This window comes from Triturus cristatus, chromosome 8 (genome assembly GCF_964204655.1).
Source record: "Triturus cristatus chromosome 8, aTriCri1.1, whole genome shotgun sequence".
Classification (NCBI taxonomy): Eukaryota; Metazoa; Chordata; class Amphibia; order Caudata; family Salamandridae; genus Triturus; species Triturus cristatus.
The window spans coordinates 855,731,495-855,758,544 of record NC_140591.1 but is presented as its reverse complement, the minus strand read 5'-3'; the positions used below and the strand labels follow the sequence as shown (position 1 = coordinate 855,758,544).

The following is a 27,050-nucleotide window of genomic DNA, read 5'->3' as shown; positions in this document are numbered from 1 at the left end:
AAGATGGCTATTATTGTAATATCCAATAAAGAAAATAGAATGGAGACAATCTGATGAAATGTAGAATGGCTAATTATGAAAATCATACAACCAAGATTCTGTTCAATGGGTTGTGGGATGAGGAAGACAAAATTAGGCTCTAAAGGGGTGCAAAGCAGGTATGTCCCCTTCCTCGCTCTTCTGTTTTTTTTTCAATGAAACCATAAAGGCTCAAGTTCGGAATCATCATAAAGATGCATGGCAGCCAAGTGTCTGCAAAGTAGTACACGCTTCATGCTGCAAGGGTTAGTAGCAGACTTAAAATTTATTATAGTAAATTGGAACTCTTAAATCAAACTCTAACAGGCAAGGGTGCCTTCAATCTAAAGGCAAAGCCACTTTTCCAATGAGTAGAAGAGAATGTCAAATACCCGGGAAGTTGCATAAAAGATTAGCTATGTATACTATTAAGCAACAATTACCCACTCCAAATGAACATTAGGGAGGTACTGGAGAAGCTGAGTATACTCTATACTTCTGGTTACAAAGAATATAGGAGCTGAAAGCGAATATTCTACCCAGACCACGGTATCTGTTCCCAGTGCTTCTTTAAAGCCTCCTTGGACAATTTGGCCATAGTTCAGCAAATATACACCATATTACATTTGTCTAAGTGTGTGTTTTATTTTGGGGGAGGGTTAACAGTGTGTGCATGCCACAGTCATTCCCACTTGAAGCCTCCAGTACCTATTTCTGACCCCTTACCAATATCCTATGCATAATGCTCTACTCAACGTTGCCATGCTATGTCTGGGTCTTATTATTAGTCCATATTGTTTACATAAGTGTGCCTGAAGTACGTGATACAGGTGCTTATTTTCAATACAAAACTCTGCCTGTCGTAGCACAAGGTACAAGAGAAACAGCAAGCCAACAGGTCGTTACATGACTATTTCCTCAACATAATTTCTCACACTAATATTTTCACAATAGTCAAGAGGATGAAAATACCTTCTCATGCACCATTTTTACTTTGTGAGAATCAATACAAAATGGCACATTGGTGCGCACAATGGGCACCATGGACAGACTGATCCAAAAAGGCACATGTACAAGGAAATTTGCCTTCTTCCCCAGGCACAGCCCATGGTTATCTCTCAGCTGCGCTAGCATCAGCTGCATTTAGTTTTGCTTAAAGTGTGTTGCTCTCTTACCGCATTTCTCATAGAGGCAGATTGTGAGCTACTAGCAATTAGGCTGTTAAGTTACCTTGGGAATACATATGCAACACATTGCATAATTTCTTTACCCTGTATACTTTCCTTATGTTCACTAAAGCTATTTCAATTGTCACTATATATTACTACAACACTATATTAAACATATTCTGTATTACGCTGTTGCATAAAAAGACCCAAGATATAAGTACATGTGCATGTGCATCTTGGGTTTGATAACTTTGGGGGCTGGCAGGGTGTATCTCACTAATAAAATACTGGGTCTATGACAGGACAGACTATATAGGCTTTCCTGTCACCTGCCTGTTTCCTAAACATTACAGGGCATATACAGTATGACCTTATATCCTAGGAGCATGTCTCAGTTTATTGTCAAAACAATTGCTGTCAGGGCCAAACACGAGAGAAGCGTTAATGATGCCAATATTTTAACTATATCATGAAACAGAGTTACAAATTATTTTCAAATTGTTATTAATGGAAATAGAGTGTGAGCCCATGTGGACCTAGTGGCAATGGGAGTACCCTATTAGGTACCGAATATAGCTAGCGACAGAAGAGTAGAAAGACATATGTGAACCATTTAATAAGGCCACCTATAAAGTTTCGGGACCAAATAAAAACTCTGCTAATTCCAACACCTCATGCAACAATACATTTGAACACAGTTTACACCCACAATGACATCCATGAAGTTTGCGATACACAAAGGTTCTCCTGCTTAGATAATGTGTTGATTCGATCCATCACCAACATGTTCGAGCAATGCATAAGTGCATTTCAAATCATCAAACAAAGACTCATACATGCACATTAAACACTAGGCATCACAGAAACAATTAGCCAGACAGAAAGTAAAAACTGCATAGTTTGAAAACGTTTAAATTTGCTCAAAGGTAAATAAAAGCATACATCTAGTTATCTACGAGGATTTATTACAGCTTTCAATGAGAACCGTACTAGAGGAACAACATACAGACACCATATATTGTGTCAAATTTTGCCATGAGCCTCAGAAATTCGAATGTAACATTGTATAACGCTGACTGGTGGATTATGTTGAAGAGGATGAAGTGCCAGGACAGTGATTGTTCATTTGCAGGAGGGGAAGTTGACGACTGCAGTCTGGATTATCAGGGTACTCTATTTCACTGCCTCCTAAATGTATCCAATGGCACTTACATTAAGAAAATGTAGTATGTGGTAGGGAACCGTCTTATATGGTGCAGTGTTTTGAGAACAGGTAATGTAAATCCCATTGCCACGAAAAACAAGTGACCCCTGTGATCCTGTTGCAACTGCACGATTATTAATAAGATTGGTAATCCAATATATAGAGTAATGAGGGAATCTATTTAAATCTAGGTATTCCATGCCTACCCATTTCTCTGCATCCCGTTATTAAATCTAGCCCTTTGTTGACCATGGGAAGGCAGGTTTGCATTTAAAACACAACCTAATTAAAGTAATGACTTGTACACAGCCCACACAATGAAATCAAATGATAATGATGAACCAGTGGCATAACAAACACCCGGCAACAGGCCCTGAACTCTGGGGGCCCCCTTCAGGACTGGCAGAACCCTGGCCTGAGAGCTTTGGACTAGGTCCGGAGTGTGTGTGTGTGGGGGGGGGGGGGGGGGGGGGGGGGTCTACATGTACTTTGCAGGGGGACACCCTCAAGTTTCAATACGCCGCTGTGATGAAGAGTGATGTTGAGCTGTGGGATTGGGCAGTAGTTAATAAGTACTTCTTATCTACAGTCCACCAAGCATGGGTCCATAACCCTTGAATAGTTTACACACAGCAACTCCCAGAAAGCGATTCTGGTGCTTAAGTGGTAGAGATACTGAATCAGACCTGGGAGCCCGGATTCTGGAACTACTCACAACAAGGGAAAATAAAATATGCTGGATGTCAGAGTTATTAGTCAAAAAAGGATTTCAAAGGGACATGTCATTTTAACTGGTCATGTGTATCTCTGCGTGTTTGCCCTGCTCCCCTCATTCATAAATACTGTCCAGTTCTTCAGAACTTGGGACTAAAACATGATCCTAGTGATCCCATCACAAATATATTACATCTGGCTCTTTGAGCTACTCTAGCTATGACATGGTTTACTTTCCTATCTCGTTATCCTGTAAATAGGAGGTATTGGCTATCCAATCAAAAGACTTCAACCAATCAAAAGATACTTTATTCGACTCAACTGAGCCATGAAAGTTTGCATAAAATCATATACACTTACACACAGAGTAATACATATGCATTAAAAAACGATTTAAAACATGCATATCTTTGAAAACACTTTAAAACAGAGTCAAGATTTATTATTTGCTACGAATCCTAAACACAGTTAAGATATAACTTAATATTCCACATATAACATCTATACTATCTAGGGATAATAGATAAGCCAACGCCAACTCATGATATCTTATCCCCAGAGCTAATAATAACGGACAAAGGAATTGCCTTCTCTGGGGGGTATAAAAAATAAATAGGATACGTTGTTTGGTGCTTTGATATATAGTGCCATTGCATGGCCAAGGAGGGAGCAAGGGTGACCTCGTACCCTGGGTTGGGAAAGCTGCCAGAAAATGCATGGGTTTTAATTGAAACCTAGTCAGCAAGAAGGTTTTCCTCTGGTAAGGCTATCATTTCATCAAACAAGGAAGGCTGAAAGACTGTAGCTGCCATTCTGGGATTCAAATTTGTGATCTAAAAGTCATAGACCTGTCAGAAGCAGGTGCTTCATTCATTAAGCTATCTTAATACTTTACAACACAATCACTGCAGTCCAGTAGCATAAACAGCTTAGTCTTTAGGTAAGTCATGCATGTGGTAATTTCTGCTAAAAGCGCTTTCTAAACAGAGGACTCCTTAAAGGATACACTGGACACTTGTTTCAGGTTGGTCTAGGATAAGGAGCTACATATAACTTCCTGTCTGTTAATTGTAGTGTTAGTCCAGTCTATTTCTTACATGTAATTATGTAGTCAATATGCTCAATTTAAACAAAGAGTTACAGTAATCAGGCATTTTGCATCTTGGGTTTCTACTAGCTTCTGTCCATGCTGTCACAAGCGAGGACACGATACTTGTTACCTAAGTCAGTGACAGGAGAACAGAGTTCTAAACTAAGGCTGTACAGGATTACTTTCCACCAGCAAACGGCTGTGAAATTCCCAATTCTACTACTGTGGGAATTTAAAGATTTTGTGAATTTGACTTGTGAGCAAAGTTTCAGGCAAATAAATACATATTTAACTTTGCTGGAGTATTTTCTAACAATTAATGTCCAGCAGAATTCTTGTGTTGTAAGAAGGTTTTTGTAAGGGTCTTCCTGTAGCGACCCTAACCAGATATTTATAACCGTTTTAAACATGTTGCAAAGTTTCTGAGCTTTAACGCTTAGGAAAAAAAAACCTTTTTGAAATTTTCAGAAACTTACCGATATCATTTTTCACAATCTTTTTCTAAAGCCTGCTTCTTCGCATGACCAAAATCCACAATCTTAGATAAATCATGTTATCTCTTGGTAAGGTACCACTAAATATGGGAATGTTTTTAAATGGGGTAAATGTAGGCGTTTATTTATGCAGCACTGTAACATTTCAAACAAATGTTTTACACTCTGAAGAGGATGCATACTTTGATATGGGTTGAGAGTTCTGAAAGATGGCAGTACAAAGGCGTTGGAAGACGTATCAACAATACATTTCACTATTTGTTAAGGCACTCTGGATTAGAAAGTATACATATTTACAGCATACAAGGGTAGTGTTAACTTTTGAAGACTCATTGAATTTTCTTTCATTACCAGCTTGAACTCAGGGAGAAGGGATGCACAAATGTCTGGTGATAGGGTGTTCCAGTGCTCAAAAGGTGAAGTGACTGGAATTTGAAGGCAGCACAAGGTTTCTGGGGTGTACCTAGATTATTAAGTGAGGAGGGGGCCTGCAGACTGTGCAACTACAAGTCTGAATCATGGTTGCATCTCCTGTGCGGTTGTCCCGCCCTTGACACTCCCAGAAGACTTCTTTTAAAACCCTTATTTTTAAAAAGGGGCATCAGCACATGTTGGGAGACATCTGCCCTCTTCTTTATTTCCCTAGACATTCAAGTGCTTGCAAGGGCTGGAAAATTTGTGAGACTCTTGGACAATCTGCATTCACCCTCTTCCGCCCTACCAGTCCCTCCCCCCAAAAAAACTTATCACAGACTTCTTTCGCCCTCTGCCTTAGATTCCCTGTACCAAATTATTTTATCCTTGGCTTTGGAAACCTGTCACGTGATTATAATAGTAACTACAAGACTGCCTCGTCAGTAATATGTATATGAATTTAAATTTTATGGTTTTCTTTGTTATTGCTTTTAACGAGGTAACAGCGCTATGATGACATTTTATTGCAATGGTTTTAACTAACTGTGCTAATTCAATAATAATTTTAAAAAATACGTAGATTATTAAGGTAGGTGGATATGAGGTACCGAACTGTGATGTATATTATGATAAACGTCCGGTATATACAAAGAACGAGCATTAGGCCTCTGCACATATGCACCCAGCGACTACAACTTGTCGCATCAAATGCCTTTTCTCTTGGTACACTTTAACAAGAATAATAATTAACTTCTAGCTTCTTTTGCGTGTAAACGTTATCTTTATCTTCAAAGAGGGCTCCTCCACACGCAATTGCTTTGCCCTTGAGTTTTTGTTAAATTGAAGCAGATACTTGAGGGTTTTGTAAGAATAGTATCCACAGTAAAAGTGGAATTTAATGTACCTGCCATAACTACTGCAATACTCTCTCAATCCTATATTCTTGTAACAATTTGCTCCCTGTGCTCTCGTGTCCACCACCAGGGGGCCTGACTGTGGCACTCTCCAGAGTTTTAATAAGCTTATGTACCCACCATTATCTGCATATCCTATTTCCAGGCTCTTGGACGCTATTCGGAAATTCCCATCTAATTTCGATCCAGACCGGGTTTTGCGGAAGCCAGTCTGCTCATTCTAAAAATTCCATTACCTAGAATTCCCTGCACACTGCTTTATCTCCACCCCCGGAAGCCAACGGTGGGTGGAGCAATTCAGCACACCTGTGGCTGGCAGATGATCGCAGTGAGCTCTTTTAGGCCCAGTCCAGTGTTGTAGCATTGTCCCTGTAGACCATCTTTGATCCCCGAGTATTTGCTAGTCCTTGTTTTGATATTCTTGATTGCTGAGATGTAGCTAATTTGTAATCCTGAACTAGCACTGCCTGCAGTGCTCACCTGAATTCTGTACCAACACTATTTTGGTGCACACTTGAACTCTCTCCTTCTGTGTTTACATTTTACCGATGCCTTCTTTCTTTCCTTAAACTTTGTCCCAGTTTCTAGTTTGATACCTTCTCTTTCCTGCTGTCTCAGATTCCATCTCTCGTGAGGTTTGTTACTTGTGGGGGGAGCGTGGTTTTCTATATCTCAATCTTCTGGTGTAATCATTAGATAACCCCAGTCACTGATCGTATGGACCTTTCTTCGTCGACAAATAGGAAAGAGGAGCAATGATCTACATAACAATAAATCATTAAAGACTTTTAGCTCAGTCAATAAAGAGAATTAGTGTGAGTTGAGTTTTATTTTCAATTCTTTTTAGTCTTTAATCTGTTTATTCATTAGATGTTGATCTTCAGCTCTCAGCATTATCCCCTTCGATGTGTGTGTCGGCCAACGGCCGTCGCGAGAACTACCTCTGTAGTGCTCCGCACGTCCTTTGGCCGACGCGGCCCTGCCCGCGCACGGAAACTCCTGCACCACGGCGGATTTTACGCCGCGGTAAACGGGTTAATGTTATCGAATTCATCAATAGACATTTGATTATAAATAAGTCTTCCGGTTTTCCATTGTTACTGATTTTTACAGAAACAGAGAATGTGTTTCCTGTCTGAATTTATTTTTAAAGGCGGAAAAATACTGAAAATGTTGCTTCTTGAGAGAGTCTCACCATGCTGTCTTTCTTTAATTCCAGGCAACAGCTGAGCAGATAAACCGCATGGAGAGTTAAAAACAGGAAGCGATTTCCTTAAATACAGGCATATGTTAACTAACATATTTGCAGTATAAAACTAATATGCATCAGTGAGTGTAGTGTTTTGTTATACACGGCTGTTTAATTTGCCAAACGTGACAGGCATCCATGTATGAATGAATGCCCAAGAGTTAAGTAAACGTGGAAACATACCGTTTTACGTCTCCATTTAATCTCAAAACACAAAATAAATATGGATAAATACCAAGAAGGCCAAAAAAATAAATTTGGATAAAAACAGACAAAAATGTTAAACAAATAAATACCATAAAACTGGGAGCCGTAATTATAAAACAGAACAAAATGTTCGTCAGAATCACAGTTAATATTGTAATAAAGCAATACGCGTGTTGCATAAAGGAAATGATCTATTCTAAATAATCTGGAATAATGACAGGAAAAGATGTCTGCTCAAAAACCCAATGAAAAGTACTGATGAGAGAGAGAGAAATGTATACGCAAGCATGAAGCCTTTGCATTATAAACTGGAAAGTATTCTCAACATAAGCTGGAAAGTGTTCTCAGCTCAAAGATATTGGCAGACAATCCACTAAAATTTTACTAAAGCGGTCTCTCATGATGAAAGGCATCGAGAAACTTAAAGGAGACTCTCCAGTCAGAGTCGGGAAAGGAATTCTACTCTAGGAACATGCACTAAAATAAACACACAAATTCTATTTTGTAACATTACTTGTTGTCGTCTTCCTCATTCTCCAATAGAATGTCAGCAACTCAGTTGTCCGATACATAACAAACGCCTATTCACTAGGTAATAGAGGGTTTTGGAAAAAGAGAGCATTTGTAATAAAAAAAACATTGTGCGCAAACAACTATTCAATTTGGAATAACGGGCCTTTCAGTGTTAATGCATTATTTATCAGTTAACATGGCATAGACAGGCTAACTTAAGTCAGTGCTTTTATTTATTTGCAGTCCTATAACATTTTAGTATAATTAACCACTACAAATTCTGTATTTAGAATATCTATATTTAAATGTAAACTTGGCACATTATCAGTAAAAGCATTTTGTTAGCGAATACATTTGCGTCAACACTTGCTTTCTGCCCAGCGTGCCCTTTATTTTTCCTTCTATCCTGTTAAGCGTTCCTCCTTGCTAGCTCCTTATCCATTCACAGCTGTGCATTTAGTTCTGCACCTCTACTGTTACCACCTTGCTTGTTCCGGTTTGATCGCCAACATCCGTGGGCACAGCTGACAACCGAGGTGGTGTTTCTTGTCCATTGCCTTAGAGTTACTTTTATAACATTACCATATGTATCCACTTCACAGACCATGCCTTTGCATGTATATACTATATGTGGGTATTTGCAGTCAGTATCTGAAATAGGAATTGAGGGTGGCGAACTGAGTTTCATTCTTACAGTGTGGAGCTCCTGAGGGCTTTACCCCACTTTCCCTTAATTGAGAATGTGGTTATATATATATATATATGAATTCAGCTTTTCCCATAGGGAAGTTTTTTCCTCATGCACTCCCGTGTGACGGAGTCAAAAACCACACCGGGTTTTAGATCAAATTACAGTTTCTTTATTTCAGCATCCAGCAAAACCTAACGCGTTTCGGTCTCTACGGAGACCTTGCTCACAGGTAGTGTGTTTGACAAAATTTGTGCTTTTAAATAAAGGGGAAGGGGGAGAAACCAATTGGGTTACATCACTTCCTGTAAGTTGTACAGGCATTCTGGGACATGTAGTTTGTTGATTCAACAAATGGCGCAAAACGTTGATTTTTATCTTTTTCACAGAAAGCATACTTCCAAAATTAAAGTTTCTTATAGTTTTTGCATTTAACTCAGGCATTTGTTGTCATACTAGATAACATAAAGAGTTAAATTGACAAACCCACGAAATTATATCAAGGCCCTCCAGTGGGCAAAACCTGTTTCGCACTAAATTTTTTTCGTTAATTTAGATGCTGGTGCAAGAGTTCACCAATTTTTTAAAATTATAATCATACATTTCAATTGATGTGTTATTTAAACAACTTAGATAAGTATAATAAAGCCCTCTAGTGGGCGAACCATTCCACACCATAATTCTTGATTCAACGTTTCACTGTGCAAAATAAATGATTGTTCAAACATGTCCAGAATGAAGAAAAATGTGTGAGAAAAAATGTGTGAATTTGTAAAGAGTGAGCAACAGTCATTATCTGATAGCAAGGTCTCCGTAGAGACCGAAACGCGTTAGGTTTTGCTGGATGCTGAAATAAAGAAACTGTAATTTGATCTAAAACCCGGTGTGGTTTTTGACTCCGTCACACGGGAGTGCATGAGGAAAAAACTTCCCTATGGGAAAAGCTGAATTCTTGTATTCGCAGCGGGTCCTGCTGCGCCTCGCGTGCACCGCCTCAGAGCACCCGGGAGCCTCCGAACTTGGGCCAGACTGAAATATATAAATATATATATATATATATATATATATATATATATATATATATATATATGTATATATATATGTATATATATATACACACACACACACATACATACATATCTGTATATCCATCCTGGGTTAGTCAGAATGCCAAACTGCCTCTTGACTGCCTATTCTTTCAGAGCCTTAACTTTCTTGTTCCCTTCTGCAGATCTTTCCCTTTGGATCCCATTCTCCTCTGACTCCCTGTGTGATCTTGGGCAGCTCTGTATCCAATATTCTGTTACTCTGTCTACCCTGCCATCAGTCCTTACCAGAGTCCCTGACAAGTCAATTGTTTGGCTGGTTTCACTGTAGAACGATAAAAGCTGGAACAACCATTCTAGTTAATTTGGTAATATGCAAAGTTTCTAAAGTGATCTCCTTACCACATGACTTGCCTTTGATATCTGCAACATGGTCTTGTCAATACACAGCTACAAATTTGACATTGTTAAGTTGGACTCCAGGATCTGTGCATATTGACACTAAAGTACTGATAAACCTTTTCTGCCCATTCATTAATTTTACTGTATCCTCCTCTCAAAGTGCCAATTATGATTTACACAATAGAGTAGAACCATTAAGAATACATGGCAGAGAGTGATAATATTCACTGTTGCCCAAACACCGTATCCTGTGTTTTACATTAGATTGGTTTATATTATCTGTAAAGGTCCAGGAATGTAGGAGCTCCAGTACCATAAAGCATGATGTGTGAGGGAATTGGGGGATGATTGCATGGCTCGTACAGCTCGACATTGATTTCTATTACCTTTGGGATCATGTACAATTGTGATTAGTAAATGTGTATTCTCTTTGTTTCCTAACACAATTCAAGAAAACTAGGATAAATAATATATTCATACATCTGAACACTGTTATGCATCTACACGTCCTGTACTTAAACCCAGTATGTGCCAATGTGAAGCAGACAGCACAGGTGGTGTGCATCAAGTCCCATAAGAAATTTGGATGAGCCACTTACTTCTAGCAAATGCATATTGGTTTGACACTTCACACAAATCAAAGGCAGGAAATACGTCTAAAAGGACAGCAGCTATTCTTTTCCCTTAGCTCTGAGCACTTCTTCTCCTACCTACCCTTGTAGACCTGGAAATAGGAATGTTAATGCGATAAGACCTGGAAATGTTTACATTGTTATTCTCCCAGAAAGAGGAAAACAAAATGCATACTAATGACCTTACATGGGGCAAAGTGGTGACGTTCCTATGAAATATCGATCTTACTGGTTCATAACCACAGAGAAAAACAACACTTGCCACTCATATTTTACTACTAATGCTTGTCATTCAAAATGTTGGATAGCTTACCTGTAATTTTCTTGAATTTGTTCAAGTCTATTTGTAGCCACTGGTTTTCATCTATGAATTCGGAGGCCCATGGAGGTCCATGTTTTTTCATCCTGGCTCTCTCAGGGCTCCAGATGTTTATTTCACCGGAGGCATCAGTCCATTCGAGAGTTGATGAGGCGGCTATCTGAGAATCCGGGATTACCCCCGATTCCATTCCAAGAGTCCCATAACAACCTGGAAGTGCAAGTTGAAAGTAATACACCATGTCATTTCTGTGGCAGTCAGAGTTTAAGTGGAATTACATTTTGAGTAATGTCAAAAAGTTGAGGATGAGGAGCGTACTGATACTCCGGTGATAGATAATACATTTTTGCCTACATATTCCATAGCTCCTCTCCCTTTCTAGGCTATGAGGCCATCCAATAGTTCTACCATTTGTGACAAACCAGTTTGCATGAGGTTGATAATAGATTTTGTGCTAACCTTGCAAAGTACTGGTGCCAAATTGAATGGTAATCGACACACAGATGATGGACTGAATGCAGAGCAAATCGAACATTCACCCCCAGTCAAGAGATCTTGGCAAATACATTGTTCTTTTGCTCACCACGCCACCAGAGTTTAGACCTGGCCATATGGAAATCAGTCTTGACCCTGTGTCTCATTGTAACAGTTCAGCCCAAACTGCCAATCCAGGTCCTCCCTAGACCGGAAACAAGCACCCTGGGACTGGCAATCTGTCCATTATTCTCTTTGCATTTGTCACACCGAGTGGGACGGGTATGCCCAGACGTGGGTCCTGTTCTCTCCATGCCACTGGAGTCAAGCTATCCTGGCTGATGAGGGCTGAAACCCCGAAATAGGTCCTAGGATGCTTGTTTCCAGTCCCTGGGGGAAGAGGCCTGGCAGTTCGGGCTTAATTGCTCCCATTGGGCGCAGGGTCAAGACTGATTTTCATATGGCTGGGTTCAAACTTGAATGGCACGGGGAGCAAAAAACGATGGATTTAGGCCCAGATCCCTGTACTGGGGTGAATGTATGACATTGTTCGGCATTCTGTCCATCAATTGTTCCTTTTGAAATTGTAAGGCAAAAGCATTATGAGGTATTTTATCTATGCCCTGAGATAGCCAGTGTTTACTGGCCAGCATGTGTGTTGGGCACAGTTGTTCAACTAGTGTTTCAGGCCACTGGTACTACAGAACATCAACTGAATATTGGGTTTACTCCTTTTGTACACTTTCTCTATAAGGTAGGGCAAATGGAAAAAAATCAAACTTCACAAGATGGAAGCGGTTGCAAGACTTGGATACAGTTTTACATACTAATCACACAAACTAAATGCCCAGTCAGAACTACCAGGAATAGAATAGTCTTGAGAATAGAATGGATATTTAATAAAAGTGCTGCAGTTCTAATTAAGCTCTGAACAAAAAAAAATGTTTTATGAACATTATGAGGCCAATGAGTTTTCACACAGATCCTTCACAGTAGCCAGAAACTTTCAGGGCAATGTGTCTCAATGATGAAGCTGCCAAATAGCACACTACAATTGTATCAAGTGTGCTTTGATATGCATGCCTTTTGCAATAGTTTTGCAACAGCTCAGTATTCGAAGGGGAGCAGGTTTTAGCCAAGTTAACTGCTAATCTGCCATAAATCTTCAGAGATAAAAAAAACCTACAACCAAAAAGTGAAACTGAACTCATAAAGTGATCATTTGGTGGTCAGGCTGACAAAGTTACAATAGATCAAGTTATCAGAAATTTAGGGCAGCTGGATCAAGTTCAAGAAGGACCACTTACAGCCTTAGCTGAGGTCCGCATAAAGGTCTCATTGGAACGTCAGGGTGGAGCAAAGGCTTTCACACCCAAACTAAGTTGCCTGGGGACCAAAGATTAGGGACTCATATCTTGTAAACAACTGGTTCTGATCAACATTTTCAGGAGGTAGTGGAACCCACTCTTTTCTTTGGATCTCTGTAGGGTGCAGCACATCCTCAAACTCTATTATGGCATTTTGTAGATGTAGGGTTTGAAACTGTTCTAGAGACAGGACAACCTGCTTCAACCAAGGCACTGTGCGAGTACACCAAATGTTGCTTTTTGCATTGTTTTAGGCATAAGGTGCGTAGACCGCACCCAATTAGACTTATTAGTTTCTCTGCACTGGCTTCCTAACCATGAAAGAATTATGAAAAGATTACTCTGTTAAAAAAAAAAAAAGCATGCTAGCACCAAGATGTTTCTCAATTGTTAAATTACAGCTTTACAGTGTAAGAAACCATATTTATTACATCAAACTATTAATGCCCAGATTGATGCAAGGTCCTTTTCAGGGACAGATGGTTAATTGTGGACACTCAGCCCAAGAGCATCAAAATGCAATTGGCCCTCCAAAGGTTTTACAGTAATTAAAACATGGTTGCACTAACATTAAAGTACACTGCAGTTATCGTGGAGTCTAGCATATTCTGCACCAAGAAAACAAAGTTAACTGCACATAAGAAAGAAATATGGTGAAAATATATAAACCTGCTGGGCTTCAAACAGGAGGATACTGGCTCTCTGAATGCTAGGCAAGGCCAAAGGATAGGGCAGCCTCATTATTAGGGCCAAACCTTCCAAGATGTGCTCTCCATCCTATGTGTGAAGAATATGCTGTTTTGATGGCTTCTGGTATGACTGTCGTGAATGCCCTCTCCTTCAACATGTTAGATGCATTCCATTATCTCATTCCTTCGCTGGTCTTGTTTGTTACAACCACTAGATCTTCCCAACTCCCTGTACGAAACCACTGATTGTTTAAACATTTCTGTAGTTTTCTTATGTGTTGTCCTGTGTTTGAAATAGGATGAATACATGATGCCATCATCTCTAACAGTTTTATGACTGTCCTCTCTGTCAGAACTTAAGACGTTTGGTAAGGCTGAATCTGTGTTAAGATTACTTGACCTCTCCTTGCAGTCGGATAAGCAATTGCTTTGACTGTATCCAGTTCTGCCCCCAGAAATGTCCCTTTTTCTCTGGTGTTGGTGAGAAATTCGCCCAGTTTATGGTGAAGCCCAGACCGTTTAACAGTGTGACCAATCTTGTGAAGATTTGTTGACACTGGTGGTTATCCAGGCAATGGTACATATGAATGTTGTTTTTCCTTAGGTGTGTTGCCACTACAGAGTGCTTTTGTGAACACTATTGGGGTGAATTTCCTGCCAAAAGACAGCCCTTTGAATTGGTACTGACCCCCTAGTATCACACACCTTAGATACTGTGTGAATGGTGTGCAGGGATGTGGAAGTAGGCATCATTGAGATCTACTGTTGCTATTTGGGCCCTCCTTCCAGTAATATAATAACATTCTGCAATAGTATTTGGAATCTTTGTGTTTGTGTACCCGTTTAACAATCTCAGATCTAAACTAAGTCTCAGAGTCAAGTCCGCTTGGAGACTAAAAAATAAACAGGATACACATCTATGTTTCTTTCCTTCATCTGGAACTTTTCTATTGTTTCTTTCATTAGCAGCTGCTGTGCGTCTGCTTGTAGGATTTCTAGTTGGTACTTTTTGTATTCCTGAATGCTTGTTTGGGGGTTTGTGTAGGAGATCTGTACAACAGAAATAATTTACAATATTTTCAACCCATTTGTTGGTGGAGATGGACATCATATATCTCGGATCCCTGCCAGACGCCTTGTAATTTCCATATGTGGAATAACAGCCTTGGCAGTAACTGGCCTAATGAAAACCATTTTTTCCTGATTAATTATGGCTCGTACCATCTGAAGAAATCGGTTTCTTTTGTACACAAGACTTTGGGTCTCCAGGAGAAAACATGTATGCAGCTTTTCTACTTGAAAAACATCAGCTGCCTTTTTGACTAACCCCATGGTACATTGTGATGTCATCCAGAGGGCATATATTTCTGCCACTTCCTGTGGCAAGTTTGCCTCAAAGTATCTTCCTCCGACATGTGGAAACACATGTCCTTGGCTTTTACTTGTGTGAGAGTATAATCCTCCGCATCCAAGTCTGCATCTTATTGTGGCTTTTTAACCTCCAATGCCTTTGGTTGTTTACATTAGGCTAAACTGCCCCCCAAAGCCTTATCTTTCTTTATTAAACTGTCAAATTCAGATACCAGAGCCCTTTTCTGTCTCTCGACGTCGTAGGTGTAAGAGGTTCTACAGTCCAGTTGGGACTTTTCTATGGCAGGCGTCTGTCCCTCTAACCCCCTATGACCTCGATATTCTTCCAAAGTTAGGATGATGCCCTTCAGCATCTTCTTACCAGTACCTTACTCTTTTAGATTTTAGTGGGTGGCATTGCTCGATGCTTTTTGCTTCAGTGTTGTAGGCATTACTTTGGGCTCCTTATGTTTAGAGTCTTCTAATGATTTACAGGCTTGGAGCACTGTAGATTTAGGGGCTAGCTTGACAAACTCCATTGTTTCCTCAAATTCTGAGTCTTTATGTACCTCCTGACCTTACTCTGCCTCCTCATCATCAGAGAGACCCATCTCCTACATCGCGAGCACCCCTGTTTTGTTTCTCTAATTTCAATAAACCTGCCATGTTCTTCGCAGCCCAAGGGGCCCCAAGCATCTTAGCCCTGTGCACAAAGGTTTTTGGCTAACAAAGCAGGCATGGAAAACAATCCTCTGATGTAGTCTTTAGGAAGCCAAAACATGCAGGTTGGGTTTTCGCCATTGAGGGAAAACTCAGGGTGGCAGTTCGGACAGAATTATAAGATTGTGCTCATGTTTTAAAATTGCAAAAACAACAGTTGATGGACAGAATGCAGAACAATGTCATACATTCACCCCAGTACAGAGATCTGGGCCTAAATCCATCCTTTTTTTTGCTCACCATGCCATTCCAGTTTGAACCCAGCCATATGCAAATCAGTCTAGACCCTGTGCCTCATGAGAACAGTCCAGCCCGAACTGCCAAGCCAGGTCCTCCCTGGACTGGAAACAAGCATCCTAGGACCGGTTTCGGGGTTTCACCCCTCTTCAGCCAGGATAGCTTGATTCCAGTGGCATGGAGAGCACGGGACTCACGTCTGAGCATACCCGTCCCACTCAGAGTGACAATTGCAAAAACAGTCCTAGGAGGACCTGGCTTGGCAGATCGGGCTGGACTGTTCCCATGAGGCACAGGGTCAAGACTGATTTGCATATGGCCAGGTCTAAACTGGGGTGGCATGGTGAGCAAAAGAATGATGGATTTGCCTAGACGTAGGTCCCGGGCTCACTGTGCCACTGGAATCAAGCAATCCTGGCTGAAGAGGGGTGAAACCCCGAAACCAGTCCTAGGATGCTTGTTTCCGGTCCAGGGAGGACCTGGCTTGGCAGTTCGGGCTGGACTGTTCCCCTGAGGCACAGGATCAAGACTGATTTGCATATGGCCAGGTCTAAACTGGGGTGGCATGGTGAGCAAAAGAATGATGGATTTAACCCAGATCTCTTGACTGGGGGAGAATGTTTTGATTTGTTCTGCATTCCGTCCATCAATTGTGCCTTTTGCCATGTTTTAAAATGGCATCATCAAACTCCAGGGATCCCACAACAATATATATCATAATCCCACTAACCCCAAGCATTAATCTATATTGAGGATTTATGAGCAGTATAAACCCTTCACTATGGTTGGGGACACAGTGTGGGGGCAAAGAGTGAATCTGCAGGTTTGTGCAACAAAATTATGGTACAACCGAAGTGGACTTTCAGTCTGCAAAGCTCACAGAGGAAATAAACCGGGCAGGACACTGTCGTGAAGAAAAAAAATCATGGGGACTCAAATGGTATCTACACCTCCAGTAAAAAGCACATAGATTGATTGCATCCTGGAAACGGCTATGGGGGTAATAAGCACAGAATTTGTGCTCACAGAGAGGAGACTTGAACATGGGCACATCACCCTTAGCTATTTACATTGGGGGGAGCTTGAGAGATCCCCTGGTTGTGGTCTCAGGGAACTAATAACCCAGTGGCCTAACTGGCGGAAAGGCATCACCTGTTTCTGTGGGTACCTGGGCTGCTACCATTCTTCCCTTAGTCAAAGCATCTAGCTATCCTCCCCCAGACATTAAAAAATCTAAGCGTATAATCCGCAGTATTTGAAATATTTTTCTGGGTACAGCAACCCAGGCCAGCCAAACTGAGGGTGTGGGTGTAGTTCTTTCCGATAATTTACCTTTCTCTGTTCCGTTAGGGGACTGGGGGTTTTCAGCCTTTAGCCAACTCTGTATTGAAGGGGCCATGGGCACTTGGTGCAACAAACTGAAGGAACTTCTTCATGCTTAACTTTCCTCTCTCATCAAGCGGCTTCAAGCTATGGAGCTACAAATCACATCTTTGATAAAAGCAGTGAAGCAGAGTCCTTCGGCCAAAGGACTAGTGCTTTCAAATCTGTTTCTATACCCCCACTCATACTTTGCACCAATGGGACTGTCTACTCCGAAAGCACCCGAAGGGGGCCTCTTATAATCAGCCTCCAAATAACCCGCCTGCCCTGAAACCAAAGGATACTATTTCTCCTGGGTTGCGCTCTCGTGTGACAAGCGAGTTTAGACTGTGTTTGAAGGGGGGAGCGATGTTTCTGCAAACTTGTGTCTGAGGTGGGTTTGCACACCGACTCAAACTCCAGCGCAACTGTTCCTAAAATTAACCTCCCACAACCAGCGTGCCCTTATGTGGTCATCATGATTGGAGTACCCCCTCTGTATAGGGGGGGAGACTGAGTCAGATGAGGAACTAAGTAATAAAGTTCTGGACTGGTTAGTACGCCATAGGGGGTTCTCCTTTTCATTTGCCAATGACATCTTGTTGACCCACAGAGTAGGATGAATAGTGCCTGGGCCAGTTGTATCAGAGGGGATAGTGTAATGGTCGATTTTAGATCCCCCCCCTTTTTTTTTTTTATAGAAAAAAGCATTTTATTTGGCCCTCCGAGTGGTAATGGAGTGAAGGATAATAGAACCTTGGTCCCATTTGTTTTTTTCTATAGACCACATATTGTGTCTCAGCCGCCACGTAGTTATCACTCAGTCCCCATACCCCTGAACACACATGAAGACACTCCGGTGGACCTTCACTTCTGCATTAATGCCCCTCTCCTAGCAGAGTAGCAGCTCGCTAATCATGCCAATCAGGAGTTCACGTGCCCTTACCACTGTCGAATCATTAACATGTCTTCTCTAGTGTGGATTGACTTGCTGATGAAATCGTAGAGGGCAAGTCAGTTGTTTCCCCCTCTGAGGCTGTGATTGGTGATAATGTGGCTGATAGGGCCAGTATGAGTGGCCATGGGAACGATTTGGCTGGTACATTCAAGTAGGAATATTGTTGGTTTGAAAGATAAGGTCATTAATCCTCCTTAGCTAGACTCAGTCACAAAATAGGATATTGTGGCTCTACAAGAGAAACGAGACACCACCTTTTTCTTGCCCCGGTTTTACATGCTATTCTTGCTGGTCTGTCTCCTCCATACAAGGTGGGTGTTGGGGGAGGGGTGGGGGTATGGGGGGGCGCCTCAGTGTCGATAAATCAAAACCTGAAAGTGGAAGTATCAGTCCTGGACATGTAAAGGTCAGCATTTATTGCTGTGTTTATCAAGGATACTTTTAGTTTTTGGGGGTTGTTTTGGACTTTTATTAGTGCTTTCATTTCCAGTTCGTTATTTATGAGTTAGACTGAGGGCGTAGGCGTCATGATGTTGGATGGCTGGTCCACAACCATGCAGTTATTGTTGCATCAGCGCTGGCATATCACAGCACTATGCTTTAGAAGAGCTGATTTATCTTCGTGCTGACAGGGCTCAGTTGATTCTATGAGGAGTGCTCAGTTCGTTCAATGGGCAGCGCTCGGTCTTGTGTGCTGGAGGAAATTGACCTGTGTGGTTTAAAGGCTGTAACCTCCATAATGTTTGTTTTGTTGAGTGACCTGGTCATTTTGTAAATACTAAAGTCAAGTTGTTTTGTCAACGACCGGCACACTATTGCCAACTAGTGACAGTCTGCTCTGAAATTTTTACCCAGTGTCAGTTGGAATAATAAATTGACCTGCTTGTGGAACTGAGATTAGCAGTCGGTTCACAAGGAGGAGAGAAACAACTGATCACTATAATTTGATTGTACAAATTTACAGTGACCAGCATACCAGCGCATAAGTATTTTACCGAGCACAGGGGGATGCTTCTGGGCTGTTAGCAAATCATAAGTGCATTTCTGCTCAGGGAACTGACAGATGATCTGGGGAAAATGCTGAACGCCACACCTACACTAATTTTGTCAATGCAACCTGGTGAAACATATGGAAATGTATATTTTTAGATTATGCCCGATTAAGCAGTACGAATCAGAGTGCTGGAAGGAAATGGTCATTTCTGTTGAATTGTTTGGGAACTGTAGGCCAGGAGAAGCTAGACAATGTACTTGATTGTCAATCAAAGATGAGGGATCAAAATTAGTATGAGATGGGTCTCAAGAAGTTAGATTTGCATTAATTACCTTGAGTAAGTACTATTAATGAACGTTTCTACTTTGTGAAAAGGGGTCACAGGGAGGATGAAAGTGCAGAAAGTATGTAACAGTCTTGGGGAAGTTGGCTAACAGTTATACATTTGGTGTATTGATTGATGAACATTTAAAAGACCAGTTTTTTCTAAATTGTAGGTGTGAGAAAAAATTAGACTAAATATGGTTAAAGGATGAGCCGCCTCAAAGTGATAGCACAGAGGGTGGAGCACATGCACAACTGAGAAGAAACGAGAAAACGAGAGACTGTGAGTGGAGAATATCTCAACTAAAAGTTTATCGCAGCAACTGGGAAGGGAAAAAAGGAAAAGGACAAGAAAATTATGAATAAAAACTTTCACAGGCCAATGCTTCGAATGTGGGAAATTTGGCCACATGACAATTTGTCCAGCGATCAGGGCTATAAGCAATGGGTGTAGAAAGGCGTCATTTTGTGCGCTGTTGTAGGAGTGGTGAGGTGGCACAGCTAGTAAAACCCCAATGGCAGTCCATGATAAAATTGTGTTATAGTTGGTGTGTAAGGTGAGTAAACACCATCTGAATAAAATGCTAGGCTATTTTGAGGTGACGGAGTTTCATGGAAGGGCCATTACGGGGAAGGCGTATGTCTCAGTCACAAGTGACTGCTCATTGGGTTGGCCTCACCAAAAACAGTTTGGTGTTTTCTTGAATCCTAACGAAGAGCCACAAGTTCAGACGAGAGAAGAATCTAGAAAACGTATAATAGTAGGGAGAATGTGCACGATTGGAGTACAAGTTTCCTAGTGGTCATAAAGAAATTGGAAAGCTTACAAAATTAATTTCACTTTATTCGCCTTAAAGACCCAGCCAGACCAGTTTCATACATCGAGAGGAGATTACTGTGTCCAAGAAGCAGTCAAGGATGAATTAACTAGGTTGCATGAAAATGAGGTTATTGTTCCCACTGAGTCTACAAAATGGTTGGTGTCCATCGTTGTGGTGAACAAACCCTCTAGGGTGATCAGGCTTTGTGCTGACTCCCAGGTCCTTAACTAGGAGGCAGTCATTGAGAAGTTTAAGCTTCTTAGTATATCTGAGCATTTGTCTGTGATGGGCGTGGCTAGGTATTTTTGTTTTACGACTTTGGATCTAACCTCAGTTTATCAGGAAGAAAGTTGTTAGGAAAATCCTTTTTTAGAACGTAATTTGGGTTGTTCAAATTTTTGCACATTCCACTTTGGCTTGTGACAGAGGCCTCAGTGTTTCAGCAAGCTGGGTCATCTTTATCAGAAGACTGCACAGGGGTCATTTCTCTATTTATATTCTGGTCTTTTGGAGGACATGGAAGGAGCACAACATAAGGATGGAAGAGGTTATTAAGAAATTTCAGATGCATGGCCAGACCCCGAGAGCTGATAAATGTGATTTTGGTAAAGAGGAGATTATATATCTAGGCCAAATGATTAGTTGCACTGGTGTCTTGCCAAAAAGGGATTTGGTTGACACCACTATTCACGATTAACTGAATAAAGAGGAATTACTCTCTTTTCCTGCAATAATCAAATTTTATAGCAGTTTGATGGAAAAAATGGCAGCTAAAACTCAGACTATGTGCACACTCCTGAGGAAAGGTGTTGAATTAGTAAAACGACTGAGAAAGGAATTTGAAAAGGACCTTAAGCAACAGCAACCTCTGGCAGATTTTGTTGCAGAAAGACAGTGTATTGTCACTATGGTTGCTAGTTCAAAAGGACTAGCCACAGCGCGCGTTCAAAGGATTGACTGCTGAAAGAAAACAATTCTGTTTGCTTAGCCGGCATTGAGAAGGGCAGAATTGAATTATTCAGTCATTGAAAGAGAGGCACTGGCAATACACTGGGCTGTTAACAAATTGATGAACTGTGTATGAGAGAGGTTTTGCACCGTACGGAAGAATCACAAGCCGTTGAGAGAAATGTTTTAAGAGAAAGGGACTGATACAGTCGGCATGCAAACAGCTTTGGGTCACTGGTTTGCAAGAGCACACCTTTTGTGCAAAAATTCTACCAAGAATACAAAACGTTGTAGCTGATTGCCTCTCCTGCATGGTGAAAAGAGATCCCTGTGAAGGTGTACTGGATGAGCAGATGTAGGAAGAGGTAAAAGTGTGTAAGGTCAGAAGATGAACAGACACAGGAAGTAATTGAAGATGATTTTACAGAAGATGTCTCACAATGTTATGGATAATTCGTGATGACGTCTCAGAAAATAATAGCTTATTGTTCAGGTGCATGAGACTGTTTCCATCAAAGTCACTCAAGAACAGGATCATCAGGTTGGCTCATAAGGGTCATCTTGAGATCATAAAAACCAAGGAGTAATTGTGTCTTAATTACTGGTGGCCTGGTTGATATTTAGAGGTTGAGCGTTGCACCAGTGAATGCCCTCCTTTTTGCATCAGTGAGAAGATACGCAAGGCATGCGCTCCATCAACGTGTTGTAGGAAATCTAATTGGCGCCATAGGAGGAGATTGCTTTGGATCTTGTGGCTCTTTCACCTGGACAAGTAGTTGAACATTACATTTTTGTTCTAGTGCATATGTTTTCACATTGGCTGTAAGTAAGGTGGGAGAATGACATGAGTCTTTATAGTGTTATGTCTTTGCTGCAAGATGTTTACTAAAGGGAAGGTTTTCCTGAGACAGAACTAACCGATAACAGGTGCAGCTTTGCTACAGAGAGCTAAAGGCATATTTTGTTGAAAGCGTTATCGAGCACATGTCGTAGCATCTGAATCCAGTGGAAAGACTGACTGGCACATTGAAGGAAGCTATACAGTTAACACAGCCCTCACATTTAGATTAGAAGGAATTACTTAAAAGTATAGCGTCTCTAGCCTCATTAGACCACTAACAAGACCCCTTTGTAGCTGTTCAAGGGACAGAACCCTAATTTGAAATTAGTTCCAGAATGGATAGTGTGGCTCAAAGGTTGTGCGAGGATGTCTACTGAGGACACTTGGAGGATAGAAAGTTGAGGCTCCAGAACAAACGCAAGAAACTATGCATGTTAATGTATGGTTAATGTGGGACTGGGTGCATATCAATGTGCCAAGTTGTAGTGAGATTTTTTTAATTCAAGAAACTTTTCAAGGTAAACATTGTTTGAGAATGCTGCAAAGATCTCTGATCGAATATTATGGGGAGAAGATGTGGCCCCAATAGCTACAGAGGTCGACCTCGAAGCTGGGGAACCGGGTTTGAGTCTCGGTAGGTCAGTCTGTGACACAACTGGTGCTCATGTAAGGTGCTCTGATACCTTCGGGTCGAGTTTGCGCAATATAAAACACCCCCAAAAAAGTATATGGAATCTAAGTCAGGTGTCCGTATGTGAGGAAGGGGAAGCATGTTGGAGGCAAGTTCAGACAAATGGATTGAGAATAGAAAGCAAGGAGTGATCTGAGGATGGGGTGTTTGTTCCTGGAAGTAAGAGTTTCACGCAGACCTACATATTTGCAGCATTATGTACAGTGATAGCCAACAGAGATTATGCTGTCCTAGTTGATATTGTCCTAGTTGTTATTTTATAATCACTATCATGACTTGTTTACTTTTCTTGTTGTACACTATGATATTACCACTTTGTTGTGAAGGAAAGATCTGTGGGATAGTGGCTGAGGTATGCTTCTCCATTCTATGTACTTGCCAGGCACCTTTCAGTGTTCTGTAGTCATGTTCTGGAATGTTAGGGTTTAGGTGTAGATATTCTGTTCAGGCAGTTGGCCAGACAATGCTTGTACCTTAGGGGTGTACAATAGGAGCTCCAGCTTACCAAATCTATGTGTGTGTGTGTGTGTGTGTGTGTGTGTGTGGGGGGGGGGGAGGGGGGGTTGTCATCAATATCATACCGTGCTTCCCTGCCATTGTAGACCATGCGTAAGAAGACTCATCAATTTTCATTCAAATCAGCTTGACTAATTTCCTCTTATACACTAAAAAAGATCCTTTGTTTAATTGAATTGTTAAATCACGCATTAAGTGACTAATACATAAGGTTGCTCTCTTGCTTTCTACATCATTTTAATGATAAGGAAATTCATGATAATATGCCCTATTATTTTTAGTGTGATTTTGAGGGTACTATTCACAATTCTTAAATGTACTGAAGGCCTAATTTTGGTGCCAGTAGCTCGCTATTCTTGCACAGCAAATCTTCAATTTTATTTTTGGCCGAATTAAGAGCCTCCTTATTAAAGTGGTCCTACAGCCGACACTGGTGACCTCTTGCAGTGGGATTACTGGAATCACGCATTTGAATATATACATTTCAGTATGCATTTTTTAACTCCCACCATCACCCCATAATACCCATCTGAGCTTCTTTAATTAAAAGAAAAGGAACGTCTCCTCCGCTTACATCAATGAATCACTAAACATATGCAGGGTGATGAAACTGCATTGTAACACAAAGTAAAGGTCCAGCAGGATATTATCCTACCCATACATTATTAAGTTAGTAGTACTAAAACATTCAGAAACCTAAATGGGTTAGTCTTCTTAAGAGATATAGTAAAAAAAAAAATACAAAAGGGGGCTTAGGTGCTTTTACTGCAGGATGTCACAGTGCATAGAGGTTTTTACATTGCCACTTTAGAAGTTGAACTGTAACAACCAATGTACAGGAAAACGCTTACCACTGGTCTTAAACGTAAAAAGGCTTGCAGATAACGGGCCCCTGAAAAACAAATCATGTGTTACAGAGGTACAGACATGCTTCATCGCAAGAATGACTTGTAGGCCCTAAGGAATCTGGACCCATGCCAACAATAGCACCCTTGTTTGGAGGGTGAAATATTTAACAATCGCATTACGTTATTTATGATGCATTTGCACTCAAGCTGCCTTTTGGAAACATAGTGAGATTCAAAACTGTAATTAATAGAACATGCAATTTTTGCATATACGGGATGCGAGGGGAGAGCTAATTACAAATTATCAATGTCACTAAACTGACACAGATCTAAAGGTTTTGATATCACAAGCTTGATTATCAGTTGCATTAGAACTAAAGCGAAGAGCTCCACTTACACTCTTGATGTGACATTGTTAGCCATAGAACTGTCGTAGTATGGGATACCTTTACTGACCACGACACTGATTTGGCCACCAAGCACATTGGATACGACTCCAGCATGCACGCCGGCCATGCACAGCGACGACGACTAGAAAAGAAAAATAAGGCGCCCCGTCACTGCTAGGTTCCATCTTGCCGAAACATGAAATAAACGTAAAATCTAAATAAACAAAGAAAATGAAGGGGGAGCAGCGAGGGATAGGGGGGGGGGGGGGGGGGGGGGGGAGCACAAAGGGGCATTCCATTTATATCATTAAGACTACCAGATGATTGAGGATCTTACTCATCAAAACAGTCATTATTTCAGGTTTCAAACCTTTAACACAAACTTTATTAAGCTTTTCAATTATAAGAGAAAATCATATTCCATAATCACAGTAAATCACAATGCAGATCGTGTGGCATGTCGTCACACACTCAGTGAACGCATACATTAACAAGGTGCCAGTGCAACAGTACAATGTGCGTGATTTGTCAACAACAATACATCATTTTTGAAACCTTTATTAGACTCATGAAACGGTTTACACAGCTTCCTTTTCTTGAACTTTACCCCTGAATTTCTCATGCCCTAAAAGTTATTTGTCTCAATTCTTAGTGATACAGTTTCGCTAACAAAGGTTGGCCAAAACAATTCTATTGAAAACATTCAGCAACTGCTCTTTATTAAGACTTAAAAACTGGGGAAGGCCCCTGTTTTAAAGACTTCTGATCTTAGGGCACTGGGTCAAAAATCTGTACGACTTCTTGTTTTTCAGGCCATCTACTGGTTCAAACAGCACATGCTTATCCACCCTCATAGATATATTTGTTACATAATCCAGCCTTTCCCATATTGGTCTGTGCCATGTCCCCTCGAATGTCGCCATTCCCTCTCAACAGGTCATCATTTAACCCTGTTGAACAAATGAGAACCTTTTTGGTATGCTCTGATTTAGGCATACAGACTGATACTTAACAGGAGTCGTGTGTGCCTGCAAGCATTCTAGATCAGACTACTGCACCCACATTTAACATTTTGACACATCTGTATTTGGGTTTCTAGGGGAATAGTCATCAAATTAGTCTCCAGTGGCTCCTAATGTTTGCTTCTAGACTATTCTTGGGAGAAATGTACTCTGTCACCTTTTCAAGATCAGGATAATTAAATCCCTTAATTAAATCCAAGAACTGCAGGCTTAGGGTTTTCAGCCCGTAGCAATGGCAGGTAGAACCACTAACAAGCATTGGCATAGCCAATAGGTCTTGCTTTTGGGACCTTATAAGTATTTAGTTATGCAGCACAATATCCTTGGTGCAACAACATCAACTGTTGCATGACTAAACACTTATAAGGTCCCAAAGGCGAGACCTATTGGCTATGCCAATGCTTGTTTTTCCGATGCCACAGGCCAGGGCTATATGGCTCGTTGGGCAGAGATGATTCAGCAAAAAATGGGAAGATATCAGTGTCAAAAATAGTATATCCTCCGAAACCCTTTGTTTTTGCTTCCGGTCCCATTCATCTTCATCTCTCTTTATGACACTTCATTATCCAAAATCCTGGAACCAGGCCTGGGCATCACTTGTGCTAAGGGCCAGGTTGGGCACTGATAACTCTCCTGTTTCGTTGCAGCAAGGACTCTGCCAGCATCCAAGCTGTGCCACTATTCATCTCAGCCTTCTCCTTTCAATTTTTCCAGCTGTGTGGTTCTAGTGCTCAATATCATTAGGATTTGGAACTTTATAAATAACCTCAAACCTGAACAGCCCTAACTAATGCTCACAGAGTCCACAATAAAAACTAATGTAACATTTTATAATGTAATATATTACAATATATTTGCTATAACTCTGGCATGGAGCTCATATGGGCTACTTTCATAACAGCGAGCCAACCCTCATGCAGCCTTCAAAAGATCTATTTCACCCATCTACCAAATAACCCGAATACACAGAGGTGTGACCCACCAAAAAGCCTGCAATAGCTCCATACATGCCTTCACATAACAACCCCTGCTTTTTTCACTGGTGCCAACCAAGAGAATGCACACTACGTTCATTCCGAGACCAACTATATAATACCCCCCCAACAGACCTGATCCAGGGAAGAGACTATTTTACAAGACAAAAAATGCTTCATTTTAGCTGTCTCTCGCCTAACATTGACTCTGGCTCAATAGAAAGCAATAGGGGAAAACTTTCCCCGATTTTGTTTTCAATGTATGTCATACGCAGTCATTTCAGACAGATAACACAGTATTGCAATTTCAAAGAATTCTACAAATCCCCCACACATTTCTGATGTCACCTAATACAATCAATATTATTTGGAAGGATAAGAAAGACGGGTTGTAATAAAACGTATGGAACTGCAGCTTGAATGAGCTGTACAGCTGGTCCCAGGGACAGCTA

General features: G+C 41.0%; 1 protein-coding gene across 1 annotated transcript in view; it reads right to left on the bottom strand.

The window, feature by feature from the left end:
- Positions 1 to 27,050, bottom strand: part of DCBLD2 (discoidin, CUB and LCCL domain containing 2) — a 354,867-nt gene that overhangs the window by 99,150 nt on the left and 228,667 nt on the right. Inside the window, exons 6-8 of the mRNA XM_085622359.1 lie at positions 24,611 to 24,744; positions 24,217 to 24,257; positions 11,068 to 11,283 (exon numbers count right to left, since the gene is read on the bottom strand). Of these exons, the coding sequence (XP_085478485.1) occupies positions 11,068 to 11,283; positions 24,217 to 24,257; positions 24,611 to 24,744 (391 nt within the window). The remainder of the gene's footprint in view (positions 1 to 11,067; positions 11,284 to 24,216; positions 24,258 to 24,610; positions 24,745 to 27,050) is intronic.